Source organism: Lampetra fluviatilis, unplaced genomic scaffold (genome assembly GCF_964198595.1).
Source record: "Lampetra fluviatilis unplaced genomic scaffold, kcLamFluv1.1 SCAFFOLD_210, whole genome shotgun sequence".
NCBI lineage: Eukaryota > Metazoa > Chordata > Hyperoartia > Petromyzontiformes > Petromyzontidae > Lampetra > Lampetra fluviatilis.
The window spans coordinates 60,001-83,049 of NW_027621145.1; the positions used below are offsets into that span (position 1 = coordinate 60,001).

At 51.2% G+C, this 23,049-nt stretch overlaps 1 protein-coding gene across 1 annotated transcript in view; it reads left to right on the forward strand.

Moving 5' to 3' along the window:
- The window catches only part of DDX4 (DEAD-box helicase 4), a gene marked incomplete at its 5' end in the record, with an annotated part of 70,260 nt that extends 58,181 nt beyond the window's left edge, over window positions 1-12,079 (forward strand). Inside the window, 2 exons of the mRNA XM_078885251.1 lie at window positions 5,419-5,526; window positions 10,243-12,079. Of these exons, the coding sequence (XP_078741377.1) occupies window positions 5,419-5,526; window positions 10,243-10,329 (195 nt within the window). The remainder of the gene's footprint in view (window positions 1-5,418; window positions 5,527-10,242) is intronic.
- Window positions 12,080-23,049: the final 10,970 nt, after the last annotated feature.

The following is a 23,049-nucleotide window of genomic DNA, read 5'->3' on the forward strand; positions in this document are numbered from 1 at the left end:
ACTGTGTCTCACTGTGTGTCTCACTGTGTGTCTCACTGTGTGTCTCACTGTGTGTCTCACTGTGTCACTGTGTGTCTCACTGTGTGTCTCACTGTGTGTCTCACTGTGTCTCACTGTGTGTCTCACTGTGTGTCTCACTGTGTGTCTCACTGTGTCTCACTGTGTGTGTGTCTCACTGTGTGTCTCACTGTGTGTGTCACTGTGTGTCTCACTGTGTGTCTCACTGTGTGTGTCACTGTGTGTCTCACTGTGTGTCTCACTGTGTGTCTCACTGTGTGTGTCACTGTGTCTCACTGTGTGTCTCACTGTGTGTCTCACTGTGTCTCACTGTGTGTGTCACTGTGTGTCTCACTGTGTGTCTCACTGTGTGTGTCACTGTGTGTCTCACTGTGTGTCTCACTGTGTGTGTCACTGTGTGTCTCACTGTGTGTCTCACTGTGTGTCTCACTGTGTGTGTCACTGTGTCTCACTGTGTGTCTCACTGTGTGTCTCACTGTGTCTCACTGTGTGTGTCACTGTGTGTCTCACTGTGTGTCTCACTGTGTCTCACTGTGTGTGTCACTGTGTGTCTCACTGTGTGTCTCACTGTGTGTGTCACTGTGTGTCTCACTGTGTGTCTCACTGTGTCTCACTGTGTGTCTCACTGTGTGTCTCACTGTGTGTCTCACTGTGTGTCTCACTGTGTGTCTCACTGTGTGTCTCACTGTGTGTCTCACTGTGTGTCTCACTGTGTGTCTCACTGTGTGTCTCACTGTGTCTCACTGTGTGTCTCACTGTGTGTCTCACTGTGTGTGTGTCTCACTGTGTGTCTCACTGTGTGTCTCACTGTGTGTCTCACTGTGTGTCTCACTGTGTGTCTCACTGTGTGTCTCACTGTGTGTCTCACTGTGTGTCTCACTGTGTGTCTCACTGTGTGTGTCACTGTGTGTGTCACTGTGTGTCTCACTGTGTGTCTCACTGTGTGTCTCACTGTGTCTCACTGTGTGTCTCACTGTGTGTCTCACTGTGTGTCTCACTGTGTCTCACTGTGTGTGTGTCTCACTGTGTGTCTCACTGTGTGTGTCACTGTGTGTCTCACTGTGTGTCTCACTGTGTGTGTGTCTCACTGTGTGTCTCACTGTGTGTGTCTCACTGTGTGTGTGTCTCACTGTGTGTCTCACTGTGTGTGTGTCACTGTGTGTCTCACTGTGTGTGTCACTGTGTGTCTCACTGTGTGTGTCACTGTGTGTCTCACTGTGTGTCTCACTGTGTGTCTCACTGTGTGTGTCACTGTGTCTCACTGTGTGTCTCACTGTGTGTCTCACTGTGTGTCTCACTGTGTGTCTCACTGTGTGTGTCACTGTGTCTCACTGTGTGTCTCACTGTGTCTCACTGTGTCTCACTGTGTGTGTCACTGTGTGTCTCACTGTGTGTCTCACTGTGTGTCTCACTGTGTGTCTCACTGTGTCTCACTGTGTGTCTCACTGTGTGTCTCACTGTGTGTCTCACTGTGTGTCTCACTGTGTGTCTCACTGTGTGTGTCACTGTGTGTCTCACTGTGTGTCTCACTGTGTGTGTCACTGTGTGTCTCACTGTGTCTCACTGTGTGTGTCACTGTGTGTCTCACTGTGTGTCTCACTGTGTGTCTCACTGTGTGTCTCACTGTGTCTCACTGTGTGTCTCACTGTGTGTCTCACTGTGTGTCTCACTGTGTGTCTCACTGTGTGTCTCACTGTGTGTCTCACTGTGTGTCTCACTGTGTGTCTCACTGTGTGTCTCACTGTGTGTCTCACTGTGTGTCTCACTGTGTGTGTCACTGTGTGTCACTGTGTGTCTCACTGTGTCTCACTGTGTGTGTCACTGTGTGTCTCACTGTGTGTCTCACTGTGTGTCTCACTGTGTGTGTGTCTCACTGTGTGTCTCACTGTGTGTCTCACTGTGTGTGTCACTGTGTGTCTCACTGTGTGTCTCACTGTGTGTCTCACTGTGTGTCTCACTGTGTGTCTCACTGTGTGTCTCACTGTGTGTCTCACTGTGTGTGTCACTGTGTGTCTCACTGTGTGTCTCACTGTGTGTCTCACTGTGTGTCTCACTGTGTGTCTCACTGTGTGTCTCACTGTGTGTCTCACTGTGTGTCTCACTGTGTGTCTCACTGTGTGTCTCACTGTGTGTCTCACTGTGTGTCTCACTGTGTGTCTCACTGTGTGTGTGTGTGTGTGTGTCACTGTGTGTGTCACTGTGTGTCTCACTGTGTGTCTCACTGTGTGTCTCACTGTGTGTCTCACTGTGTGTCTCACTGTGTGTCTCACTGTGTGTCTCACTGTGTGTCTCACTGTGTGTCTCACTGTGTGTGTCACTGTGTGTCTCACTGTGTGTCTCACTGTGTGTCTCACTGTGTGTGTGTCACTGTGTGTGTCACTGTGTGTCTCACTGTGTGTCTCACTGTGTGTGTCACTGTGTGTGTGTCACTGTGTGTGTCACTGTGTGTCTCACTGTGTGTCTCACTGTGTGTGTGTCACTGTGTGTCTCACTGTGTGTGTGTCACTGTGTGTGTGTCACTGTGTGTCTCACTGTGTGTCTCACTGTGTGTCTCACTGTGTGTGTCACTGTGTGTGTGTCACTGTGTGTGTCACTGTGTGTCTCACTGTGTGTCTCACTGTGTGTGTGTCACTGTGTGTCTCACTGTGTGTGTGTCACTGTGTGTGTGTCACTGTGTGTCTCACTGTGTGTCTCACTGTGTGTCTCACTGTGTGTGTCACTGTGTGTGTGTCACTGTGTGTGTCACTGTGTGTCTCACTGTGTGTCTCACTGTGTGTCTCACTGTGTGTCTCACTGTGTGTCTCACTGTGTGTGTGTCTCACTGTGTGTGTCACTGTGTGTCACTGTGTGTCTCACTGTGTGTCTCACTGTGTGTCTCACTGTGTGTCTCACTGTGTGTGTGTGTCACTGTGTGTCTCACTGTGTGTCTCACTGTGTGTCTCACTGTGTGTGTCACTGTGTGTGTGTGTGTCTCACTGTGTGTGTGTCTCACTGTGTGTGTCACTGTGTGTGTGTCTCACTGTGTGTGTGTGTCACTGTGTGTGTGTCTCACTGTGTGTGTCACTGTGTGTGTGTCTCACTGTGTGTGTGTCTCACTGTGTGTCTCACTGTGTGTCACTGTGTGTCTCACTGTGTGTCTCACTGTGTGTCTCACTGTGTGTCTCACTGTGTGTGTGTCTCACTGTGTGTGTCACTGTGTGTGTGTGTCTCACTGTGTGTGTGTCACTGTGTGTGTGTGTTTATGTGTCTCACTGTGTGTGTCACTGTGTGTGTGTCTCACTGTGTGTCTCACTGTGTGTCTCACTGTGTGTCTCACTGTGTGTCTCACTGTGTGTCTCACTGTGTGTGTGTCTCACTGTGTGTGTGTCTCACTGTGTGTCTCACTGTGTGTGTGTCTCACTGTGTGTCTCACTGTGTGTCTCACTGTGTGTCTCACTGTGTGTGTGTGTTTATGTGTCTCACTGTGTGTCTCACTGTGTGTCTCACTGTGTGTGTGTGTGTCACTGTGTGTGTGCGTGTGTCACTGTGCGTGTGTCACTGTGTGTGTGTCACTGTGTGTGTGCGTGTGTCACTGTGAGTGTGTCACTGTGTGTGTGTCACTGTGTGTGTGTGTCACTGTGAGTGTGTCACTGTGTGTGTGTGTCTGTGTGTGTGTGTCACTGTGTGTCACTGTGTGTGTCACTGTGTGTGTCACTGTGTGTGTCACTGTGTGTGTCACTGTGTGTGTGTGTCACTGTGTGTGTCACTGTGTGTGTCACTGTGTGTGTCACTGTGTGTGTGTGTCACTGTGTGTGTCACTGTGTGTGTGTCACTGTGTGTGTCACTGTGTGTGTGTCACTGTGTGTGTGTCACTGTGTGTGTGTGTCACTGTGTGTGTGTGTCACTGTGTGTGTGTGTCACTGTGTGTGTGTGTCACTGTGTGTGTGTGTCATTGTGTGTGTGTGTCACTGTGTGTGTGTGTCATTGTGTGTGTGTGTGTCACTGTGTGTGTGTGTCACTGTGTGTGTGTGTCACTGTGTGTGTGTGTCATTGTGTGTGTGTGTGTCACTGTGTGTGTGTGTCACTGTGTGTGTGTGTCACTGTGTGTGTGTGTGTCACTGTGTGTGTGTGTCACTGTGTGTGTGTGTCACTGTGTGTGTGTGTCATTGTGTGTGTGTGTCACTGTGTGTGTGTGTCACTGTGTGTGTGTGTCACTGTGTGTGTGTGTCACTGTGTGTGTCACTGTGTGTGTGTCACTGTGTGTCACTGTGTGTGTGTCACTGTGTGTGTGTCACTGTGTGTGTCACTGTGTGTCTCACTGTGTGTCTATCAGGCAGGGCAGGATGTCCCACCGTGGCTGGAGGAGGAGGCTAGTGGGGCTGTGTGTCTCACTGTGTGTGTGTCACTGTGTGTCTGTGTCTCACTGTGTGTGTCACTGTGTGTGTGTCACTGTGTGTGTGTCACTGTGTGTGTCACTGTGTGTGTGTCACTGTGTGTGTCACTGTGTGTGTCACTGTGTGTGTGTGTGTCACTGTGTGTGTGTCACTGTGTGTGTGTCACTGTGTGTGTGTCACTGTGTGTGTCACTGTGTGTGTGTCACTGTGTGTGTCACTGTGTGTGTCACTGTGTGTGTGTCACTGTGTGTGTGTCTGTGTGTGTCACTGTGTTTGTGTGTCACTGTGTGTGTGTCTATGTGTCTCACTGTGTGTGTCACTGTGTGTGTCACTGTGTCTCACTGTGTGTCTCACTGTGTCTCACTGTGTGTCTATCAGGCTGGACAGGATGTCCCACCGTGGCTGGAGGAGGAGGCTAGTGGGGCTGTGTGTCTCACTGTGTGTGTCACTGTGTGTCTGTGTCTCACTGTGTGTGTCACTGTGTGTGTGTGTCTATGTGTCTCACTGTGTGTCTCACTGTGTGTCTGTGTGTCTCACTGTGTCACTGTGTGTGTGTGTCACTGTGTGTGTGTGTCACTGTGTGTCTATGTGTGTCTCACTGTGTGTGTCACTGTGTGTGTCACTGTGTGTCTATGTGTGTGTGTGTGTGTCTATCAGGCAGGGCAGGATGTCCCACCGTGGCTGGAGGAGGAGGCTAGTGGGGCTGTGTGTCTCACTGTGTGTCTCACTGTGTGTCTCACTGTGTGTGTGTCTCACTGTGTGTGTGTCTCACTGTGTGTGTGTCTCACTGTGTGTGTGTCTCACTGTGTGTCTCACTGTGTGTGTGTGTGTGTCACTGTGTGTGTGTGTCACTGTGTGTGTGTATGTGTCTCTCTGTGTGTGTGTCACTGTGTGTCTATGTGTGTGTGTGTGTCTATCAGGCATGGCAGGATGTCCCACCGTGGCTGGAGGAGGAGGCTCGTGGGGCTGTGTGTCTCACTGTGTGTGTCACTGTGTGTCTATGTGTGTCTCACTGTGTGTCTATCAGGCAGGGCAGGATGTCCCACCGTGGCTGGAGGAGGAGGCTCGTGGCGCCGTGGGGACTTCGTTTGGAGGAGTTGGAGGGACTTTCTCGTCACGTGACGTCCGCAGGCAGGCACGTGACACACACAGTGACACACACACAGTGACACACACAGTGACACACACAGTGACACACACACAGGCACGTGACACACAGTGACACACTCACACACACAATGACACACACACACACACAATGACACACACACAGTGACACACACACAGTGACACACACACACAGTGACACACACACACAGTGACACACACACAGTGACACACACACAGTGACACACACACACAGTGACACACACACACAGTGACACACACACAGTGACACACACACACACAGTGACACACACACAGTGACACACACAGTGACACACACAGTGACACACACACAGTGACACACACACACAGTGACACACACACACAGTGACACACACACACACAGTGACACAGTGACACACACACAGTGACACACACACAGTGACACACAGTGACACACACACACAGTGACACACACACACAGTGACACACACACACAGTGACACACACACACAGTGACACACACACACAGTGACACACACACACACAGTGACACACACACACACAGACACACACAGACACAGTGACACACAGTGACACAGTGACACACACACACAGTGACACACACACACAGTGACACACAGTGACACACACACACAGTGACACACACACAGTGACACACAGTGACACACACACACAGTGACACACACACAGACACACACACAGTGACACACACACACAGTGACACACACACAGTGACACACACACACACAGTGACACACACACACACAGTGACACACACACACACACAGTGACACACACACACACAGTGACACACAGTGACACACACACAGTGACACACACACAGTGACACACAGTGACACACACACACAGTGACACACACACACAGTGACACACACACAGACACACACACACAGTGACACACACAGTGACACACACACAGTGACACACACACACACAGACACACACAGACACAGTGACACACAGTGACACAGTGACACACACACACAGTGACACACACACACAGTGACACACAGTGACACACACACACAGTGACACACACACACAGTGACACACACACAGACACACACACAGTGACACACACACACAGTGACACACACACAGTGACACACACACACACAGTGACACACACACACACAGTGACACACACACACACACAGTGACACACACACACACAGTGACACACACACAGTGACACACACACACACAGTGACACACACACACAGTGACACACACACAGTGACACACACACAGTGACACACACACAGTGACACACACACAGACACACACACAGACACATACATAGATACATACACACACACATACACATAGACACACACACAGAGAGACACACAGACACACACACATAGATACAGACACATACATAGACACACACACATAGATACATAGACACACACACAGACACATAGACACACACACAAACACATACATAGACACACACACATACATAGACACACACATAGATACATACACACACAGACAAAGACAAAGATCCCCCGTGTAGCCTTAACAGACTGTAGGGGCAAGTGCTGTTAGCGAGCACCTATGAAGGCCGGAACGGTACACGAAGGGGTGGGTGGCCAGCACCACGCCCGGCCGCCTTTGTCTCCCCAGTGGCGATGTTTACACACCGCACCAGGTACTCATTTAAGGCTGAGTCGACCTAGGGGAGGCCCAGGACCGGTTCAGATAATCGTCACTGGTGTTGGCCGTGAGCGGGAATCGAACCCAGGTCGCCAGGTTCATAGCGCAGCGCGCTAACCACTACACCCACCACTCCCCACACACACAGACACACACACAGTGACACACACACATAGATACATAGACACACACACATAGACACACACATAGACACAGACAGACACACACAGTTTCACATAGATAGACACACACACACAGAGACACACACACAGTGACACACACACACAGTGACACACACACAGTGACACACACAGTGACACACACACAGTTTCACATAGATAGACACACACACACACAGAGACACACACACACACAGTGACACACACACACAGTGACACACACACGCAGTGACACACACAATGACACACACACAGTGACACACACAGTGACACACACAGTGACACACACAGTGACACACACAGACACAGTGACACACACACACAGTGACACACACACACAGTGACACACACACAGTGACACACACACACAGTGACACACACACACAGTGACACACACACACAGTGACACACACAGTGACACACACACACAGTGACACACACACAGTGACACACACACACACACAGTGACACACACAGACACACACACACAGACTGACACACACACACAGTGACACACAGTGTCACACACACAGTGACACACACACAGTGACACACACAGACACAGTGACACACACACACAGTGACACACACACAGTGACACACACACACAGTGACACACAGTGACACACACACACAGTGACACACACAGGGAGGGTGGCGTTTGTGCACAGACTGCCCTATATGACATCATAACAACAGTCTGGACCACTGGACGGGTTCCGCAGGACTGGAAGGATGCCCTGGTGGTCCCCCTCTTTAAGAAGGGGGACCGCACAGACTGTAACAACTACAGGGGCATCTCACTCCTCAGTGTGAGGCCGGGAAAGGTCCTGGCAAGGATTATTCAACATCGCCTTGCTAGGCATGCTGAGGAGAGGCTTGCGGAGCCCCAATGCGGTTTCAGGAAAGGGCGGTCCGGCACAGATGCCATGTTTTCTGTCCGTCTGCTCCAGCAGAGGTGTAGGGAATTCCAACAAGACCTACATCTCTGCTTTATTGACCTGGTCAAGGCCTATGATACCATCAGTAGGCCCGGGCTCTTGGTTGTTCTTCGTGCTTTCGGAGTCCCTGACCCTCTGCTCACGATCATGAAGGACCTTCATGGTGGTGAGCGGGCCCGGGTAAAACTACGTGGCCGGGAGTTGGAGCCTTTCCCTGTACACCTTGGGGTGCGACAGGGATGTCCTCTGGCTCCCACATTATTTAACATCTATTTCGACCGCATGGTTCGTGAAGCCTTCAATAGCTGTACCGGGGGAATTTCCATTTGGTACAGATATAATGGGAGGCTGATCGACGCCCGGGTGCGATCAAGGGATGGCTCCCTATTGGTCAACCACGTTATGTATGCCGATGATTTGGTAATAGCTGCTCATTCAGAGGAGGAGTTGGAGACGCTGCTGCTGAGACTGGAGCTTGCCACTAAGAGGTGGGGCCTTACCATCAGCCCCACCAAAACTAAGCACCTGCCTGGGTATTTTGTACCATCGGACACTCCACCCCCACAACTCCCAATCGGTGATGGGGCAGTTGTGGAGAGAGTGGAGAGTTTCCCATACCTGGGCAGTGTGCTCATGACGGGCTCCGGTTTAACAGCAGAGGTCTCACTCCGAATCAGTCGAGCGGCAATATCTTTTCATCGGTTGCGTAACGCTGCTGTGTGGAAGCTACCTGGTCTGTCGCTCCGCACGAAGCTTCAGGTCTTCTCGGCCACGGTCATTCCCTCCCTTCTCTACGCTTGCGAAACGTGGACCCCCCTAGTGGAGCATCTTCGCCGGTTGGAAACATTGAGGCTGGCCTGCCTACGATCCATCCTGGGTTTAACCTGCAGGCTGGATTGTGTGAGGAGCTCACAAATCCTTGAAAGATCTGGGCAAAGTCCCATCGGTGAGCTCCTCCGGCAGGCAAGGCTGCGTTGGCTGGGTCATGTAGCCCGCATGCCCAGCCACCGCATGCCCAAACAGCTTTTGTTCGGCCGGATCGAGGGGGCTAAACGGGCGCGGCACGGGCTAGAGAAGAGATGGAGTGACGTGGTACAGGAGGACGTGGAGCTGAGTGGACTTGCCGATGACTGGTACCAGCGGCGTCAAGATCGGCCTCAGTGGAGGAGGCTCGTGAAGGACGCTACTGGGCAGTTGGAGGCAGTCGCCCTCCAACAACAACGGAGGGCGGAGGAGCGACGCTCACAACAACGAGCGGAGCGCCGGGTGGCTAAAGCACAGCGAGTTGGCACAGTAGGGGGCACAGGTGGTGCATCAGCCAGTCATCTCGGTCATCTCGGTCAGTCGACCCGTGGCACCTGGGTCTGCCCCGTGACCTCCTGCCAGCGGGCGTTCGACACTTCACGTGGCCTCAAGGTGCACTTGGCCTGGCACAAGCGTCGTGGTGACGTCACCGCCACTTAGTGGCGAATGGCGGTTGTTGTTGTGTGTGTCACTGTGTGTGTCACTGTGTCACTGTGTGTGTGTCACTGTGTGTGTGTCACTGTGTGTGTGTGTCACTGTGTGTGTGTCACTGTGTGTGTGTGTGTCACTGTGTGTGTGTGTGTCACTGTGTGTGTGTGTGTCACTGTGTGTGTGTGTGTCACTGTGTGTGTGTGTGTCACTGTGTGTGTGTGTGTCACTGTGTGTGTGTGTGTGTGTCTAGGTGTGTGTGTGTGTCACTGTGTGTGTGTGTGTCACTGTGTGTGTCACTGTGTGTGTGTGTCACTGTGTGTGTCACTGTATGTGTGTGTCACTGTGTGTGTGTGTCACTGTGTGTGTGTGTGTCACTGTGTGTGTGTGTCACTGTGTGTGTGTGTGTCACTGTGTGTGTGTGTGTCACTGTGTGTGTGTGTGTCACTGTGTGTGTGTGTGCAGGGCTCTGCCTCTCTCCACGGCTCCGTGAACCCTTCAGCTGCTGCCAGCGCCTCTGGTGGTGGTGATGAGGAAGAACCCTGGGACTGAGACTCACACACACAGTGACACACACACAGTGACACACACACAGTGACACACACACACAGTGACACACACACAGTGACACACACACACAGTGACACACACACAGTGACACACACACACAGTGACACACACACAGTGACACACACACAGTGACACACACACAGTGACACACACACAGTGACACACACACACAGTGACACACACACAGTGACACACACACAGTGACACACACAGTGACACACACACAGTGACACACACAGTGACACACACACAGTGACACACACACACAGTGACACACACACACAGTGACACACACAGTGACACACACACACAGTGACACACACACAGTGACACACACACACAGTGACACACACACACACACAGTGACACACACAGTGACACACACACACAGTGACACACACACACACACAGTGACACACACAGTGACACACACACACAGTGACACACACAGTGACACACACACACAGTGACACACACACACACAGTGACACACACACACACAGTGACACACACACAGTGACACACACACAGTGACACACACACACAGTGACACACACACACACAGTGACACACACACACACAGTGACACACACACAGTGACACACACACAGTGACACACACACAGTACATACACAGTGACACACACAGTGACACACACAGTACACACTCAGTATACACACACACAGTACACACACACAGTGACACACAGTGACACACACAGTACATACACAGTGACACACACACAGTGACACACACAGTACACACTCAGTATACACACACAGTACACACACACAGTACACACACAGTGACACACACAGTGACACACACACAGTACACACACACAGTACACACACAGTGACACACACAGTGACACACACACAGTACACACACAGTGACACACACAGTGACACACACAGTACACACTCAGTATACACACACAGTGACACACACACAGTACACACACACAGTACACACACAGTGACACACACAGTGACACACACAGTACACACACAGTGACACACACAGTGACACACACAGTACACACTCAGTATACACACACAGTGACACACACAGTGACACACACAGTACACACACAGTGACACACACAGTACACACACACAGTACACACACAGTACACACACAGTGACACACACAGTACACACACACAGTACACACACACAGTACACACACAGTCACACACACAGTACACACACACAGTACACACAGTACACACACAGTACACACACAGTACACACACACAGTACACACACACAGTACACACACAGTCACACACACAGTACACACACACACAGTACACACACACAGTACACACACACAGTACACACACACACACACTACACACACACTACACACACAGTACACACACACAGTACACACACACAGTACACACACAGTCACACACACAGTACACACACACAGTACACACACAGTGACACACACAGTACACACACACAGTACACACACACAGTACACACACACACTACACACACAGTACACACACACAGTACACACACACACACACTACACACACAGTACACACACACAGTACACACACACACAGTGACACACACAGTACACACACACACAGTGACACACACAGTACACACACACACACAGTACACACACACAGTACACACACACACAGTGACACACACAGTACACACACACAGTACACACACACAGTACACACACACAGTACACACACAGTGACACACACAGTACACACACACAGTACACACACACAGTACACACACACACACTACACACACAGTACACACACACAGTACACACACACACAGTACACACACACAGTACACACACACAGCACACACACACAGTACACACACAGTCACACACACAGTACACACACAGTACACACACAGTCACACACACAGTACACACACACAGTACACACACACACACACTACACACACAGTACACACACACAGTACACACACACACAGTCACACACACAGTACACACACACAGTACACACACAGTGACACACACAGTACACACACACAGTACACACACACACACACTACACACAGTACACACACACAGTACACACACACAGTCACACACACAGTACACACACAGTACACACACAGTACACACACACAGTACACACACAGTCACACACACACAGTACACACCCACACACACTACACACACACAGTACACACACAGTACACACACAGTACACACACAGTCACACACACACAGTACACACCCACACACACTACACACACACAGTACACACACAGTACACACACAGTACACACACAGTACACACACACAGTACACACACAGTCACACACACACAGTACACACCCACACACACTACACACACAGTACACACCCACACACAGTACACACTCAGTATACACACACAGTACACACCCACACACACTACACACACAGTACACACCCACACACAGTACACACTCAGTATACACACACAGTACACACACACAGTACACACTCAGTATACACACACAGTACACACACACAGTACACACACAGTATACACACACAGTACACACACACAGTACACACACACACACACTACACACACAGTACACACCCACACACAGTACACACTCAGTATACACACACAGTACACACACACAGTACACACACACAGTACACACATAGTCACACACACAGTACACACACACACTACACACACAGTACACACCCACACACAGTACACACTCAGTATACACACACACAGTACACACACAGTGACACACACAGTACAAAGACAAAGATCCCCCGTGTAGCCTCAACAGACTGTAGGGGCAAGTGCTGTTAGCGAGCACCTATGAAGGCCGGCACTGTGGCACACGAGGGGGGGGTGGCCAGCACCACGCCCGGCCGCCTTTGTCTCCCCAGTGGCGATGTTTACTACACACCACACCAGGTGACTCATTTGAGGCTGAGTCGACCTAGGGGAGGCCCGGGACCGGTTCAGATAATCGTCGCCGGTGTTTGCCGTGAGCGGGAATCGAACCCGGGTCGCCGGGTTCATAGCGCAGCGCGCTAACCACTACACCCACCACTCCCCAATCGCTTGGGTAGATGTTGACCACCTCGCCTGGTCTACAGGAGGTCGTGGTAGATGTTGACCACCTCGCCTGGTCTACAGGAGGTCGTGGTAGATGTTGTTGACCACCTCGCCTGGTCTACAGGAGGTCGTGGCAGATGTTGACCACCTCGCCTGGTCTACAGGAGGTCGTGGCAGATGTTGACCACCTCGCCTGGTCTACAGGAGGTCGTGGTAGATGTTGACCACCTCGCCTGGTCTACAGGAGGTCGTGGTAGATGTTGACCACCTCGCCTGGTCTACAGGAGGTCGTGGCAGATGTTGACCACCTCGCCTGGTCTACAGGAGGTCGTGGTAGATGTTGACCACCTCGCCTGGTCTACAGGAGGTCGTGGTAGACGTTGACCACCTCGCCTGGTCTATAGGAGGTCGTGGTAGATGTTGACCACCTCACCTGGTCTACAGGAGGTCGTGGTAGATGTTGACCACCTCGCCTGGTCTACAGGAGGTCGTGGTAGATGTTGACCACCTCGCCTGGTCTACAGGAGGTCGTGGTAGATGTTGACCACCTCGCCTGGTCTACAGGAGGTCGTGGTAGATGTTGACCACCTCGCCTGGTCTACAGGAGGTCGTGGTAGACGTCCACCTCGCCTGGTCTACAGGAGGTCGTGGTAGACGTTGTCCACCTCGCCTGGTCTACAGGAGGTCGTGGCAGATGTTGACCACCTCGCCTGGTCTACAGGAGGTCGTGGTAGACGTTGTCCACCTCGCCTGGTCTACAGGAGGTCGTGGTAGATGTTGACCACCTCGCCTGGTCTACAGGAGGTCGTGGCAGATGTTGACCACCTCGCCTGGTCTACAGGAGGTCGTGGTAGATGTTGACCACCTCGCCTGGTCTACAGGAGGTCGTGGTAGACGTTGTCCACCTCGCCTGGTCTACAGGAGGTCGTGGCAGATGTTGACCACCTCGCCTGGTCTACAGGAGGTCGTGGTAGACGTTGTCCACCTCGCCTGGTCTACAGGAGGTCGTGGTAGATGTTGACCACCTCGCCTGGTCTACAGGAGGTCGTGGTAGATGTTGACCACCTCGCCTGGTCTACAGGAGGTCGTGGTAGATGTTGACCACCTCGCCTGGTCTACAGGAGGTCGTGGTAGATGTTGACCACCTCACCTGGTCTACAGGAGGTCGTGGTAGATGTTGACCACCTTGCCTGGTACACAGGAGGTCGTGGCAGATGTTGACCACCTCGCCTGGTCTACAGGAGGTCGTGGTAGACGTTGACCACCTCGCCTGGTCTACAGGAGGTCGTGGTAGATGTTGACCACCTCGCCTGGTCTACAGGAGGTCGTGGTAGATGTTGACCACCTCGCCTGGTCTACAGGAGGTCGTGGTAGATGTTGTCCACCTCGCCTGGTCTACAGGAGGTCGTGGTAGATGTTGACCACCTCGCCTGGTCCACAGGAGGTCGTGGTAGATGTTGACCACCTCGCCTGGTCTACAGGAGGTCGTGGTAGATGTTGACCACCTCGCCTGGTCTCCAGGAGGTCGTGGTAGATGTTGACCACCTCGCCAGGACTACAGGAGGTCGTGGCAGATGTTGACCACCTCGCCTGGTCTACAGGAGGTCGTGGTAGATGTTGACCACCTTGCCTGGTCTACAGGAGGTCGTGGTAGATGTTGACCACCTCGCCTGGTCTACAGGAGGTCGTGGTAGATGTTGACCACCTCGCCTGGTCTACAGGAGGTCGTGGTAGATGTTGACTACCTCGCCTGGTCTACAGGAGGTCGTGGTAGATGTTGACCACCTCGCCTGGTCTACAGGAGGTCGTGGTAGATGTTGACCACCTTGCCTGGTCTGCAGGAGGTCGTGGTAGATGTTGTCTAGTAGAGACTCAGGGTCTAGTAGAGACTCAGGGTCTAGTAGAGACTCAGTGTAGAGACTCAGGGTCTAGTAGAGACTCGGGGTGGAGAGACTTTGAGTCCAGGAGGGATCTAAGTGAGGTTCTGTGCGTAGTTTGTCGCCGTTTCTTTTTGCGTGGCGCTGTAAACTCGTCTCAGGTGGTGAAGGCCTCAATATGATAAATAATAAAACCACGTTACTGAATACCAGAGGTACTGGTCCCTTTTGTTAACCGCGTCTGGAGACTCAGGGTCTAGTAGAGACTCAGGGTCTAGTAGAGACTCATGGTGTAGTAGAGACTCATGGTGTAGTAGAGACTCAGGGTGTAGTAGAGACTCAGGGTCTAGTAGAGACTCAGGGTGTAGTAGAGACTCAGGGTCTAGTAGAGACTCAGGGTCTAGTAGAGACTCATGGTGTAGTAGAGACTCATGGTGTAGTAGAGACTCAGGGTCTAGTAGAGACTCAGGGTGTAGTAGATACTCAGGGTCTAGTAGAGACTCAGGGTGTAGTAGAGACTCAGGGTCTAGTAGAGACTCGGGGTGTAGTAGAGACTCGGGGTCTAGTAGAGACTCAGGGTGTAGTAGAGACTCAGGGTGTAGTAGAGACTCAGGGTGTAGTAGAGACTCAGGGTCTAGTAGAGACTCAGGGTCTAGTAGAGACTCAGGGTCTAGTAGAGACTCAGGGTCTAGTAGAGACTCAGGGTCTAGTAGAGACTCAGGGTGTAGTAGAGACTCAGGGTCTAGTAGAGACTCAGGGTCTAGTAGAGACTCAGGGTCTAGTAGAGACTCAGGGTCTAGTAGAGACTCAGGGTCTAGTAGAGACTCAGGGTGTAGTAGAGACTCAGGGTCTAGTAGAGACTCAGGGTGTAGTAGAGACTCAGGGTGTAGTAGAGACTCAGGGTCTAGTAGAGACTCAGGGTGTAGTAGAGACTCAGGGTCTAGTAGAGACTCAGGGTCTAGTAGAGACTCATGGTGTAGTAGAGACTCAGGGTCTAGTAGAGACTCAGGGTGTAGTAGATACTCAGGGTCTAGTAGAGACTCAGGGTGTAGTAGAGACTCGGGGTCTAGTAGAGACTCGGGGTGTAGTAGAGACTCGGGGTCTAGTAGAGACTCAGGGTGTAGTAGAGACTCAGGGTGTAGTAGAGACTCAGGGTGTAGTAGAGACTCAGGGTCTAGTAGAGACTCAGGGTCTAGTAGAGACTCAGGGTCTAGTAGAGACTCAGGGTCTAGTAGAGACTCAGGGTGTAGTAGAGACTCAGGGTCTAGTAGAGACTCAGGGTCTAGTAGAGACTCAGGGTCTAGTAGAGACTCAGGGTCTAGTAGAGACTCAGGGTCTAGTAGAGACTCAGGGTGTAGTAGAGACTCAGGGTCTAGTAGAGACTCAGGGTCTAGTAGAGACTCAGGGTCTAGTAGAGACTCAGGGTCTAGTAGAGACTCAGGGTCTAGTAGAGACTCAGGGTCTAGTAGAGACTCAGGGTGTAGTAGAGACTCAGGGTCTAGTAGAGACTCAGGGTGTAGTAGAGACTCAGGGTCTAGTAGAGACTCGGTGTAGTAGAGACTCAGGGTCTAGTAGAGACTCAGAGTGTAGTAGAGACTCAGGGTCTAGTAGAGACTCAGGGTGTAGTAGAGACTCAGGGTGTAGTAGAGACTCAGGGTCTAGTAGAGACTCAGGGTGTAGTAGAGACTCAGGGTGTAGTAGAGACTCAGGGTCTAGTAGAGACTCAGGGTCTAGTAGAGACTTATGGTGTAGTAGAGACTCATGGTGTAGTAGAGACTCATGGTGTAGTAGAGACTCAGGGTCTAGTAGAGACTCAGGGTGTAGTAGAGACTCAGGGTCTAGTAGAGACTCAGGGTGTAGTAGAGACTCAGGGTGTAGTAGAGACTCAGGGTGTAGTAGAGACTCAGGGTCTAGTAGAGACTCAGGGTCTAGTAGAGACTCAGGGTCTAGTAGAGACTCAGGGTCTAGTAGAGACTCAGGGTCTAGTAGAGACTCAGGGTGTAGTAGAGACTCAGGGTCTAGTAGAGACTCAGGGTGTAGTAGAGACTCAGGGTCTAGTAGAGACTCGGTGTAGTAGAGACTCAGGGTCTAGTAGAGACTCAGGGTCTAGTAGAGACTCAGGGTGTAGTATAGACTCAGGGTGTAGTAGAGACTCAGGGTCTAGCAGAGACTCGGTGTAGTAGAGACTCAGGGTGTAGTAGAGACTCAGGGTCTAGTAGAGACTCAGGGTCTAGTAGAGACTCAGGGTCTAGTAGAGACTCAGGATGTAGAGACTCAGGGTGTAGTAGAGACTCAGGGTGTAGTAGAGACTCAGGGTGTAGTATAGACTCAGGGTGTAGTAGAGACTCAGGGTCTAGCAGAGACTCGGTGTAGTAGAGACTCAGGGTGTAGTAGAGACTCAGGGTCTAGTAGAGACTCAGGGTCTAGTAGAGACTCAGGGTGTAGCAGAGACTCAGGGTGCAAACAAAAGCCACGCTGATTAGATGTACTGATTGTAACAACAACAACCGCCATTCGCCACTAAGTGGCGGTGACGTCATCACGACGCTTGTGCCAGGCCAAGTGCACCTTGAGGCTACCACGTGAAGTGTCGAACGCCCGCTGGCAGGAGGTCACGGGGCAGACCCAGCAGGTGCCACGGGTCAACTGACCGAGATGACCGAGATGACTGGCTGATGCACCACCTGTGCCCCCTACTGTGCCAACTCGCTGTGCTTTAGCCACCCGGCGCTCCGCTCGTTGTTGTGAGCGTCGCTCCTCCGCCCTCCGTTGTTGCTGGAGGGCGACTGCCTCCAACTGCCCAGTAGCCTCAAGGTGCACCTAGCCTGGCACTGCCCAGTAGCAGCGTCCTTCACGAGCCTCCTCCACAGAGGCCGATCTTGACACCGCTGGTACCAGTGACGCACACGTGTGCACGTCACTATGCCGGGAGCATCACTGCCACGTGGTTCGACACGCACACACACAGACATGACGTCAGGTCTTGTCTGGACTCAGGAGGTCACGGGGGTTGGTGCCAGAGGTCGCAACCGGGTACCCGATACCGGGTACCCGATTGCGACCTCTGGGATGAAGCCACGTTGCAGGCGCGGGTGGGTTGATTCTAGGAACTTGAATTGTGAGAAGAGACAAGACGTTGGGAAATATTCGTAGGCTATGGGAACCTCATTTGCCAGTAAAAATATGATAATTGGTTCTTTACCCTTCTATCTGGCAACAAAACTGACACCTTTTTACAAGGAGTCATGTTTACATAGACCGCAAAACCTGCAGTCATAATACAAACAAAAGAACATAACTCTGATAATGTATGCACTGTCCTTGAAGTTGATTGGTCCACACCCGAGACAGCTTTCCTTAGAGACCAATCAACTTCAAGGACAGTGCACATTATCAGAGTTATGTTCTTTTGTTTGTATTACGACTGCAGGTATTGTGGTCTATGCAAACATGACTCCTTGTAAAAAGGTGTCAGTTTTGTTGCCAGATAGAAGGGTAAAGAACCAATTATCAAATATTTTTAGGTTTTTTTCTGGCTGTGACGGTCCCACCTGATGACGGAGACTTGTGTTGCCTCCGAAACGTCGTGATTTTTATTTTATTTTTTATTAATTTTGATGTTTTACCTACGTGACTTTACCGAAAAAAAACCTAAGAAAATGAATCCTTGCAGTCACGAAAGCTTCAAATTTAGAATGTTGGGAAATGAGTGACAAACGGTGACTCGCCAGTGACTCACGGTCTACCCGTACCCGGCCGCACCAGGGTCGCAAACGGGTGCCCGTACCCATACCCGGCCGTACCCGTACCCTACCTGTACCCGGCCGGGTACGGGTAGGGTACGGGTATCGGGTACCTGATTGCGACCTCTGGGATGAAGCCACGTTGCAGGCGCGGGTGGGTTGATTCTAGGAACTTGAATTGTGAGAAGAGACAAGACGTTGGGAAATGAGTGACAAACGGTGACTCACCAGTGACTCACGGCCTACCCGTACCCGGCCGCACCAGGGTCGCAAACGGGTACCCGTACCCATACCCAGCCGGGTACGAGTACCCATTCCCTACCCATACTCTACCCGAAATGAGTGACAAACGGTGACTCACCAGTGACTCACGGCCTACCCGTACCCGGCCGAACCAGGGTCGCAAACGGGTACCCGTACCCGGCCGGGTACGTGTAGTCGGGTATCGGGTAGGGTACGGGTATCGGGTACCCGGTTGCAACCTCTGGATCTAGGTCCCCGATCGCGTGACCACCCCTACCTAGCCCCCCAAACTTGGGGGCCCCTTTGTAGGCTTGACCACTCACGTGTCCTCTCGGGGATCAACCGGAGTAACCCCGGCACTCTCACACCCTGTCCTGTAGGGGCCGGTACTGCAACCAGACCGCTACACCGCTACAGCGTGCCCCTCCAGGACCGGTAGTACACCCACACCGTTACATCGTGCCCCTCCAGGACCGGTAGTACACCCACACCGCTACATCGTGCCCCTCTTAAGGCCGCTACTACCCCCACACCGCTGTGGTGTCACTACACTGGTACATCGTTCCCCTCCAAGACCGGTAGTACACCCACACCGCTACATCGTGCTCCAGGACCGGTAGTACACACACACCGCTACATCGTGCCCCTCCAGGACCGGTAGTACACACACGCCGCTACATCGTGCCCCTCCAGGACCGGTAGTACACCCACACCGCTACACCGTGCCCCTCCAGGACCGGTAGTACACCCACACCGCTACATCGTGCCCCTCCAGGACCGGTAGTACACTCACACCGCTACATCGTGCCCCTCCAGGACCGGTAGTACACCCACACCGCTACATCGTGCCCCTCCAAGACCGGTAGTACACTCACACCGCTACATCGTGCCCCTCCAGGACCGGTAGTACACCCACACCGCTACACCGTGCCCCTCCAGGACCGGTAGTACACCCACACCGCTACATCGTGCCCCTCCAGGACCGGTAGTACACACACACCGCTACATCGTGCCCCTCCAGGACCGGTAGTACACCCACACCGCTATACCGTGCCCCTCCAGGACCGGTAGTACACCCACACCGCTACATCGTGCCCCTGCAGGACCGGTAGTACACTCACACCGCTACATCGTGCCCCTCCAGGACCGGTAGTATACCCACACCGCTACATCGTGCCCCTCCAGGACCGGTAGTACACCCACACCGCTACATCGTGCCCCTCCAGGGCCGGTAGTACACCCACACCGCTACATCGTGTCACTCCAAGACCGGTAGTACACCGCTACATCGTGCCCCTCCAGGGCCGGTAGTACACCCACACCGCTACATCGTGCCCCTCCAGGACCGCTAGTACACCCACACCGCTACATCGTGCCCCTCCAGGACCGGCACTACCCCCACACCGCTGTGGTGTCACTACACCGCTACATCGTGCCCCTCCAGGAACGGTAGTACACCCACACCGCTACATCGTGCCCCTCCAGAACCGGTAGTACACCCACACCGCTGTGGTGTCACTACACCGCTACACCGTGCCCCTTCAGGACCGGCACTACACCCACACCGCTACACCACTACATCGTGCCCCTCCAGGACCGGTAGTACACCCACACCGCTGTGGTGTCACTACACCGCTACACCGTGCCCCTCCAGGACCGGTAGTACACCCACACCGCTGTGGTGTCACTACACCGCTACACCGTGCCCCTCCAGGACCGGTAGTACACCCACACCGCTACACCGCTACATCGTGCCCCTCTAAGGCCGCTACTACCCCCAAACCGCTGTGGTGTCACTACACCGCTACACTGTGCCCCTCCAGGACCGGTAGTACACCGTGACCTATCCGGAGATGTCACTGCACATTCACCAAACTTCATGACCAGGTTACAGTCGACATTGTTGACTGCCGGTACACTCACTCTCATTAAGGACCAGGAGTCTGCATCAGTGGTTTTTGTTTTTATTTTATTTTATTTTTCTATCGACTTGACTTTACCGAAGGAACCAAAGAATACACTACTACACACTACTACACACTACTTTATACTACACTACTATACACTACACAACTACACACTACTATACACTACACCACTACACACTACTATACACTACACTACTACACACTACTATACACTACACCACTACACACTACTATACACTACACTACTACACACTACTATACACTACACTACTATACACTACTATACACTACACACTACACACTACTATACACTACACTACTACACACTACTATACACTACACCACTACACACCACTATACACTACACCACTACACACTACTATACACTACACCACTACACACCACTATACACTACACTACTACACACTACTATACACTACACACTACTACACACTACTATACACTACACTACACACTACTATACACTACACTACTACACACTACTATACACTACACTACTACACACTACTATACACTACACCACTACACACTACTATACACTACACCACTACACACTACTATACACTACACTACTACACACTACTATACACCACTATACACTACACACTACTATACACTACACTACTACACACTACTATACACTACACCACTACACACTACTATACACTACACCACTACACACTACTATACACTACACCACTACACACTACTATACACTACACAACTACACACTACTATACACTACACCACTACACACTACTATACACTACACTATACACTACACTATACACTACTATACACTACACTATACACTACACTATACACTACTACACACTACTATACACTACACCACTATACACTACACTATACACTACACTATACACTACACTACTACACACTGCTATACACTACACTATACACTACACTACTATACACTACACTATACACTACACTATACACTACACTATACACTACACTATACACTACACTACTATACACTACTATACACTACACCACTATACACTACACTATACACTACACTACTACACACTACTATACACTACACAACTACACACTACTATACACTACACCACTACACACTACTATACACTACTATACACTACACAACTACACACTACTATACACTACACTATACACTACACTATACACTACACTACTACACACTACTATACACTACACCACTACACACTACTATACACTACACACTACTACACACTACTATACACTACTATACACTACTATACACTACACCACTACACACTACTATACACTACACTACACACTACACCACTACACACTACTATACACTACACTACTATACACCACTATACACTACACTATACACTACACTACTACACACTACTATACACTACACTATACACTACACCACTACACACTACTATACACTACACTACTATACACTACTATACACTACACCACTACACACTACTATACACTACTATACACTACACTACTACACACTACTATACACTACACCACTACACACCACTATACACTACACCACTACACACTACTATACACTACACCACTACACACTACTATACACTACACTACACACTACACCACTACACACTACTATACACTACACCACTACACACTACTATACACTACTATACACTACACCACTACACACCACTATACACTACACTATACACTACACTACTACACACTACTATACACTACACCACTACACACTACTATACACTACACTATACACTACACCACTACACACTACTACACACTACACCACTACACAC